Raw genomic sequence first — 9,478 nt, forward strand, 5'->3', positions numbered from 1 at the left:
TATCATATTGATAGAATTCTAGAAACAGTATGTCTTTCTTTTCAGTATTGCCTTTGTGTATTTTTATTGCATTTTTAATGTTTATTATGTTAAGAAAAAAAATAGAAGTACAATTTCTTATCCTTTTTTACAAACGAGTTTTTATTTCACCCGTCCTCTGGACGGGTACTTCAACTAGTGTATAATATTTTGTTTTACGTTCACTTATAACTATTTCAAGACCATACAAATCTTAAAATGGGGGTTATATGCAAGCTGACCTAATTTATGAGGTTTTTTTTCTCCATTTGATGGTTTTAGACGCTTCTACCCTATATCAATTATAGCTTCATAACATAATATATTCATATATAACATCATACATATTCATTCTTTACTTTAGCTATCATTAATCAGTCTTAATTGCTTCAAACTGATATGATATTATCAATCACATTCACCTTTACTGTCCTCGAGCTAGTTAGCACAACTTAGCTTTACCTCGATCAAACTATCCTAATAAAGTTTGAAACACAGCTCAATTTACAATGCTTTTTAGGGGTGTCACAGCTCAGTCTTACTTCCCTTAAATCGGTAGGACAAAGTTTAAAACATTTACTTTCAAAGGTCTGGTTTGTAAAAATAAGCAAATAGCAGTAAGCCGTGATATGTTGAAAATAGTAGTTTTTTTTTGTTTTTTGTTATAAAAGTATGTTAGTTTTTCAGTGTTTTAAAGCGTACAACTTCAACTATACTCATTAATTATTTGAAAGTATAAAAGGTCAAATACTACAATGTTCCTCCAAATGAATTTATACATCTAGGCTATAGAAGCTGTCGATTGAGAAAACGCAATTTTTCAAAACAAATATTATCAACTCGAAGTATTCATTTGTTTATAAAAGAAGCATTTTGGAGCACAAATAAAGAGGATAAAACAGACTCGGTCTTACGGTTCTAACTCTTTCGACAGGTGGACCTGTCGTCCATGGATCCTTATTTAATGACATCTGAGCAGAGTGTAATTCTTTAATAACTTCAAATGAAGGTGGAATACTTAGTTTCTTGTGCGTGCATCTGCAGTACCTCAACATCTTTGGAGACTACTTTTAGCTATCTTGTCAGTACCTCATAGTCTGCAGTTTGTTCTCAGAAGTAATTCTGTAACTCTCGGTCACACCATAATACACTTAATTAAACGTCATTGACCCAGAATCTTGTATATGCTATTTATGTGCACACGTTTTCTCACACCTAATTAAAAATACCTTAAAATTCATGAGTTAAACGACCAAATCAAAAACCCCAGCCCAGCGCCCCAGTGGCATAGCGGTATGTCTGCGGATTTAAAACGCTATAAACCGGGTTTCGATACCCGTGGTTGGCAGAGTTCAGATAGCCCATGGGGTAGCTTTGTGCTTAACTTAAAACAAACAAACAAAACCCCCAAGTTTCAAGCATAGCCTTCCAGATTACGAGTTGTTGGTATGCGTTGGATCAAAGCCATCCCTAATTTAGAATTGCTGACTAGAATAAGAATAATCAGCCAACTGTGCGTCTAGTTTTGAATGAATAAAGGATCTAACTGTCAGTTATATTACGTGTTCACAGCTGAAGATGCAAAATGTGACATATGTAGGCTCGAACCTTAACTTCTGCGTAGCTGGCACACACCCGTTTAACATATACTTGAAGCCAGATTAATAGTTAGTTATATTATACATATATATATATTGCGCTTTAGCATTAAAGCAATTACACAAAACAGTCAATTATTCAGAAACAATACATATTCTAAGGATAGTTTTTTATCAACGCTAAGTGATAATGTGAAAAGCAAATATAGATTTGGATAGATTATCCTCGTTTTGTATAAGTAATTATTATTTTTGAACAACCGAGTTTGCTTCAAGCATTTATATACAAACAAACAAAATGATTAATATTAGTGCTAAGATTTTTTTCCCTAACTTAATGTATTCTGCTCATGCTCACAACCTCCACTTCTGTCTTACTTGGGGCTGGTATGACTTATTAGCCTACGTTAAAGCGATACGAAAACAATTTGTTCTAATTAGTCGCCCTGTTTACTTGGGTTGTAGGTGTGCAATTTGATTGGTAAGATAGTTCTACTCCCTGTGACTCCTATCTTGATATTCATGCTCAAAAAAGTGTTTAGTGTAATAACTTGGCTTAAGTGCTCCCAGTGGAAAACACAAGATAACACAAAATACATTAATGGTTAAGTATAAACCATGTTCATATTTCAATGTCAGTTAATAAGAGAGATTAATTGCATCACAGCATGATGCCCTTGGTTTTCATTTTCTTCTTCTTTTTTTTCTCCCTTTAACAGGGAACGACTAGGGGTCAAGACTTGCTAGATGTCGTCTTCAAGCACCTGAATCTGTTGGAAACGGCATATTTCGGCCTACGTTTCGTCGACTCTTCAGGTCACACTGTAGGTTACCTATAGAAGGTCTCATAGTTAAGGACTCACGATAATTTTAAGTGTATAATAATGATAAATGAACTCTTCGAGTATATAATTTGATAAGAAAGTGGCAGTTTAAAACGTAGAGTCATGAATTAAAATCCTTCATGTTCATGTTCATCTAATCTGAATAATTTATTATATTATCCTGTGAATTATTGCTCTGATTCAGGTTTTCCATTGTTTGTGTAATCATTGCCGAGCAAATAGACTTTATGTAACATAGTTAAAATTAACACATTACATATTAATTTATACCATTTATCCATCAGAATTACATGATTATAATTCCAGATCAATTTCTAAGTACGCAAGATCTTTTGTTAAGAAAATTACATGTCTTATGGTCTCTATTAGGTTTTAAACGATTTGATGAGACAACAATCTCCCAGGTCAAGAAAACTATCTCAACATTACTACATCAAACTCGTGTTTGAATAAATGAAACAAAAATCTATCGTTTATCGCCAAACCATGAGACATAAAATCTAAAAGCATAGCAACCTAAGGTCGTTTAAACTGCTCCTCCCCCCCCCCCCCCCGGTGACTCTGTAGTAAGTTTGAAAGCTTGTAAGAAATTACTCAGTGCATTGTTGCTCCAGTAAGAGAGCCTAAAGCTCGCAAAAGAAATGTTTTTTTTAACGTAGAGTCCGCGTGTAATTCTACATAGTCTGTACTAATCTTACAACCCTAATCTCTAATCTAAGTGATTAATAGTTTGGTTTGTTTTTAATATTCGCACAAAATTATACAAGGACTAGTTAGCGCTATCCATCCCTAATTTTGAATGGATAAGACTAGAAAACGGCTACTCAACAAAAAAAACCCACAAAAAACTCTTGGGCTACTCTAATCGAATAGTAGTTCACGACTCGTTGCCCCAAGAACACACTCCGCACTTTGGAGCCATGTGTGCGCTTTAAGAGTAACGGTCAAATCCCTCTATTCGATCAGACAAAAGTAGGTCATGACTTAGTGGCGGTGAGGGTTATTGAATACCTAACTTCACTCTAGTTTATCAGTTCAAAATTAGGGACAGTCATGCGCATATTGCCCTTGTGTAGCTATGTGCAAAATTCTGAAACAAAAAAATTAATCGAAAAAACCATTTCATCATTGGTTATAAAACTAACAAAAATTGTCTTGGCATACACACAAAAACACATAAATATTTATAAGAATAACCTTTAGAGTGTATGAAATGCACATTCCTATATTAGTATGCAGTACCTCTCTCTCTCTCATACACACACACATGGCACTCAAAAGTTTCTTATGTATGTCCCCAAGGCATTTCTAGCAATTACTGGATGTAATATGTAGAACCACCTAGAATAAAATGTGGCAGTAAAATTAAATTAAGGAATGCTTTTTCTTGTCCTTTCAGGTTTTCTGGTGATGAGCAACTAAATAAAAATTTCATATATCTGCCCAATTTGGCAACTACCTCCATCCCTCTTCCGTGTAAAACAGGATTTTTCTGTTGTATATGTAATATGGCTTTGCAATTTGGCAGAAAATTCACTTGGTGTAAATTGTGTTATATTATTTGTGCTTTATTTCTTTGATCTTAATACCTACTGATATTAACGAATTGATTGTAAATAAATTAAATCATAAAATATTGCACTGTCAAACTATTTTTATCAGCTATAAGCTACTAACACTTTGAAGTTTTCTACGGTATCACATTAATTATTTTCATTAATGTACAGTAAGGTTATCTTTTATAATTGGCCCGGCATGATCAGGTGGTTAGGGCGCTCAACTCGCAATCTGCGGGTCGCGGGTGCGAATTCCTGTCCTACCAAACATGCTCGCCCTTTCAGCCATGGGGTGATCCATAAAAAATCATAATAATAAAAATAAATTATAAAAGATTGTTTGTTTTGAATTTCGCACAAAGCTACACGAGGGCTATCTGCGCTAGCCGTCCCTAATTTAGCAGTGTAAGACTAGAGGGAAGGCAGCTAGTCATCACCACCCACCGCCAACTCTTGGGCTACTCTTTTACCAACGAATAGTGGGATTGATCGTCACATTATAACGCCCCCATTTCTTCCCACAAACTATATTGTAGCTGCTTGGTAACTAGTGTGAAAATCTGATTCGAGATTGTTGCATGTGGTAAATCTATGTACGTTATTGTCTAAGATTTAGACAAGAACTTATTAGAAAATAAAAACAACCTTCGTTTCGTTCCGCTTTAACATATTTGCCTTGTAACTGATTGAGGTATTCAGAACAGTGAGAAAGAATCGTGGTTTTTTACTGCGCTTATTTACACATTATGTTCCTAAAGTTAGCGCATTAATATTTAATACATTGTTATGATGTTCTATTTTTTTTTCTTCTTCTTCTTATCTTAAAAGTGGCATCTGTTGTTTTGGATTATCTGGCAAAATATTTCTGACGTAAACATGATACGAGCTTTCATTTAATGGCAGATTAATCCAAAAATTTCGAAGTAAACATGATACGAGCTTTCCTTTAAGGATTATCTGGCAGTAAATGAAAGCCCGTATCATGTTTACGTCGGAAATTGGTTTGGAATATCTGACATTAAATGAAAGCCCGTATCATGTTTACATCGGAAATTTTTTGGATTATTTGGCACTAAATGAAAACCCGTATTATGTCTACGTCGGGAATTTTTTGGATTATTTGGCATTTAATGAAAATCCGTATCATGTTTACGTCGGAAATTTTTGAATTATTTTACATTAAACGAAAACCCATATCAATTGTCATGCTTTCTTTTTTATCCTGATCAATAGTGTATTGCTTTTATATTATTGTAGTTTCTGTATAGTTAAATAAAATGCAAATATTTATTCAATATTACGCTTTTGATATTTTCCAAGTCGATTCACTATGATAAGTGTTTCGTGATTCGGCATGGTAATGTAATACACATCAATGTATATTACTTGTACTGTACAACCTTGCATTTTACTTAACACTCTTTTTATAAGTTCCACGAATAACCAACAAAGTTTGTGAACAAATGAATAGTTCTAACAATAAAATTTTATGTCACTTAAACAATAATTTTTACATTTACCATTGCTGTAGTTGAATTTTAAGTTATATCTATTCTGTTGTATTCGAACAACGAATCTATTAATAAAATTAATAATCTGTTGAAACACAGTCTCCTTTGTAAACTGTGTTTGTTTGAGTTACATAAAGAATATTCACGAATCTTCTCCACCTCACAATATAAATCAGTAGACTCGGATTTTCCTCACTGTTAATCTGAACCATCTTAAACTTGATTGTTTCCTCATATTTCCAATATACTAGTTACAAGTTTTCAGCGTAAACGGGGAAACTATTCTAGATATTCTTTGTCCGAGATACTTAACTAAAAATCTAATCGCACAATTAAATAATAACGCAGGACTGCGAATTTAAACTTCATAAAAGTTGTTTTGGTTATAATAACGGATTTTCCATAATTTAACTACGCAAATTTCGAAAGTAACCTTCTTTTTTTTTTTCTATCACGTAAGGAATTTTTACAAATAGGGGGGGAAAAACACTTACTTAGATCAAAATATTATTTCGTTGACCACATTTTTTTATTATTATGTTTGTTAAGAAAAATACAAACAAACTGAAGAAAAGGGAAGATCATTGATGTCCAACGAATACGCATCCTCATTCATCCTTTCATTCTCAAAACTTCGTGTTGTGATCTTTCTTTTATGTATTACGTTATGACGTTTTGTGGAAAATCTGTACGTGATGAAGAAAAATGTATATCATTTTCGGATTCAGCGTACAGGAATTACCATAGAACATGAAAAAATATTAAGACAATAAAACCATCGCAGGCCTGTGTAATTATTAGGTTTGTTACCTTCAAACTCTTCATATTTTGAAGTTGAACTTTACTATTACATATATAAGGATTGAACGAGTTTGCTCAGTAGTTTGCTTGTCGGAGTAAAGATCTGCTGGTCCAGCGTTCTTGTCCCGATCCTGAAAAATAATAAAAAATACAATTGCACTGCGCACTTTGAGACCGTAGGTGCGTTATACAGGTGACGATGAAATCCCACTGTTCGATCAGACAAGAGTAGCCCAAAAGTTGACCGTGAATGCTATTGACTAGCTGTCTTCTTCTAGTTTATCAATTTAAAATCAGGGTCGACTATGCGCAGCTAGTTCTTTTATAGCTATGCGCGAATTTACAAAAGCAACGAAAACAATGAAGTAGGCTCTTGCTACAAGTACTGGCGTCTTTCTTACTGTCTAGTTTTCCAATTAAAAACATTTTTTTACAACGTATATCATCCTATTCTTCCATGAGTCCATCCTAGTTTTTCACGTGTTTAGTTGTTTATTCTTAACTGTTAGTTATTTCTAATTGCAAGATTGCTATTTTTTATGCATTTGATACGACGTTCTTACAATTGAATGTTTGATATAAACTAAGCCCAAATTAATGAAAGTATCTTATATATAACGAAGTTTGATTCTGTTTACTACACAATTAACGATGAATGTTATACAACTTACAGACAAAACTTTCAGGTTGGTAATAATAAATTATTACACGTGTAATATTTTATGTTTATTTCACAATAACAACTACAAGTCCTTGCAGACCAATGTATTTGGCCTTACCTTGTACAGAGCATATTATATAGCTTTCAGATAACTTCTGAAACAATTAGAAATTGTAAATGTGTCGCACTCTTTCCAAAATGGCTGATCCTTTGCAGATCTTGCTGTAATTGAGATAGAATCTTATTTGGAAAAATATCAATGAAAACTGGAGTTTTTGTTTATATCGTATCCTTTTCTAAATTATGTTTGGAAGTTAATATAGTAAATTTATACATGCTATTATAATTTGATCTTTTAAAGTTAATTTGGAAGGGCCTGTTACTTTAATGATGTCAGTTACCCGTGAGTAACTTCAGCTTTTATTGCTTAAATTGTGCTAAATACGAAGAAATAATGCGAGGGTAAAAAAAAAATAATAATCATATTAGTCTGTCTTTCAGGCCTAACTATACAAACAGTTATAATTTTTTTCCAGAATTTTCCTTATCAGAATGTATAAGAGTCACAACTATATACTAACAATTCGTACACATGAACATGTTTCTTTGTAACGGCTTATCTACGTACGTCATGGAATGTTATAGAATTCCACCTGGCCGTCCGCATCGAATAAGTTCCCGATAATAAAGGAATAGATATTCATAACCTCGATAAAGATATTTTTTGACGATTTTTCTTTCATATGGGAATAGTATTATGCTCGACAAACCTTGCAAAATTATTTTAAAATTGCACGCACGTTTGGCCTTCATCAAAGGACGTATTACTGCTTATTAACTGAATGTAAGTGCCAGAGGCTGTACAGCAACCTCTCACAAATATTTAACATGTCGAAACGGATTGTCCTTGTTATCTACAGGTGAAGATAATTATGTCAATAAATTCTTTTTCCAAATAGATTAGCCATGTTCGAACGAGCCTTTCATCTTATAGCTATGTAATTAAACCTTATTAAGTGCTTACGTAATACAAACACATATGGTGCACAGAAGGAAACTTATCTGTTCGTCTTAACTCTCTAAGTGAATTGATAACTATAGTTTTCGACTGTTTTTACGTACTCTGAACACCTATAGCTGATATTTTTTCTGTTTTATATACGGAATTTATCCAAGGTTTTTATTTGATTCGTATATACATGTTTCAAATGCTTCAGTTAGAAAAAAATTTGGCTGACTTTAAATACACATATGCCTTGTGGAAAGCATATGTAATTATGTGTCCTTCGTTTTTACAAGATGTGTGTAGTAATTTTGTATTAATAATATATGTATATATATTTACAGCATTGGCTAGAACCAACCAAGAAAGTGGTGAAACAGTTGAAGGGTAAGTTAAGTTTGATTGAGGTTATTATGAGTTTTATGGATAACTTGTAAGTATGAATATTCAACCATCATAAACAGCTTGTTCAACTTTAATACATTTATTTTTCTGTTCTTTGTTTTTGCAAAGTAGCTTAATACACATATGTAAAAAAAATATAAATAAAATATAGTTCCCCTGAAACTGTTCCAGCATCATGTGAACAGTTGTTTTTAATATAACTTGTAGAGTAAACGTTTTTATTATCAACAGTAGTAGAAGTTAAATGTGCTTTTCACACACACACAATGATACTAGTTAATCATTTTACAATTTGCTTGTTTCAGTTGTTTTTTATGTGTCACTGAAATGCGTACCGCCATGCTGTGAATGACATTTGAACGTGTTCGTAGTACGGTCATAGGTACTACCCGTACAACTTTTAACATTTGGAAAGGTACGGGCTGGACGTGGCGTAATGGTTTTCGTGCCCTGTCTGTGAATCCAACGGCTTATAGCTCGCGTTCCATTGCCACAAAAAACGCGCTCCGCAATTTGCAGGTATGGGTGCTGTACTGTACAAGAGTGACAGTCAACTACTACTACCTGAGCAGTTAAGAGTAACTCAATAGTTAATTGTGGGTGCTGTTGACTAGCTGCCTTACCTCTAGTCTGTTAACTCGAAATTACGGACAGTACCTCTTTCAGTCGTTCTGCGTGAAATCCTGAAATAAACAAAAGAAAAATGCTTTCATTTTGTATTTAATATCATACTGAATTCTATAATGCTCCCCACATCCACTTACCCATTTATTTTCTATTTTGTTCGTATTTTTTGTTCTAATAATCATGTTCTGGTATCAGTATATTTTACTCTGTTTGTGATGCCTTCAACGAAACAGAAGTACACAGGTTAAATTTCTAATTGAAGATCATTTTACATTTTTATGCATGTTTTAATGACTTCTCAGTTATTATTGGTGACATTCAGATAAAATTAATTTAGATTTCATATTAATACGTCTAAAATAAATATGGGCCCGGCATGGCCAAGTGGTTAGGTACTCGACTCGCAATCTGAGGGTCGCGGGTTCGAATCTCCGTCCCACCAAACATGCTCGC

At 33.4% G+C, this 9,478-nt stretch overlaps 1 protein-coding gene across 1 annotated transcript in view; it reads left to right on the top strand.

The window, feature by feature from the left end:
* The window catches only part of LOC106466789 (band 4.1-like protein 4A), a 165,176-nt gene that overhangs the window by 41,178 nt on the left and 114,520 nt on the right, over positions 1 to 9,478 (top strand). The window contains exons 3-4 of the mRNA XM_022394872.1: positions 2,336 to 2,440; positions 8,338 to 8,380. Coding sequence (XP_022250580.1) covers positions 2,336 to 2,440; positions 8,338 to 8,380 — 148 coding nt within the window. The remainder of the gene's footprint in view (positions 1 to 2,335; positions 2,441 to 8,337; positions 8,381 to 9,478) is intronic.

Source organism: Limulus polyphemus, unplaced genomic scaffold (genome assembly GCF_000517525.1).
Source record: "Limulus polyphemus unplaced genomic scaffold, Limulus_polyphemus-2.1.2 Scaffold2381, whole genome shotgun sequence".
Lineage (NCBI taxonomy): Eukaryota > Metazoa > Arthropoda > Merostomata > Xiphosura > Limulidae > Limulus > Limulus polyphemus.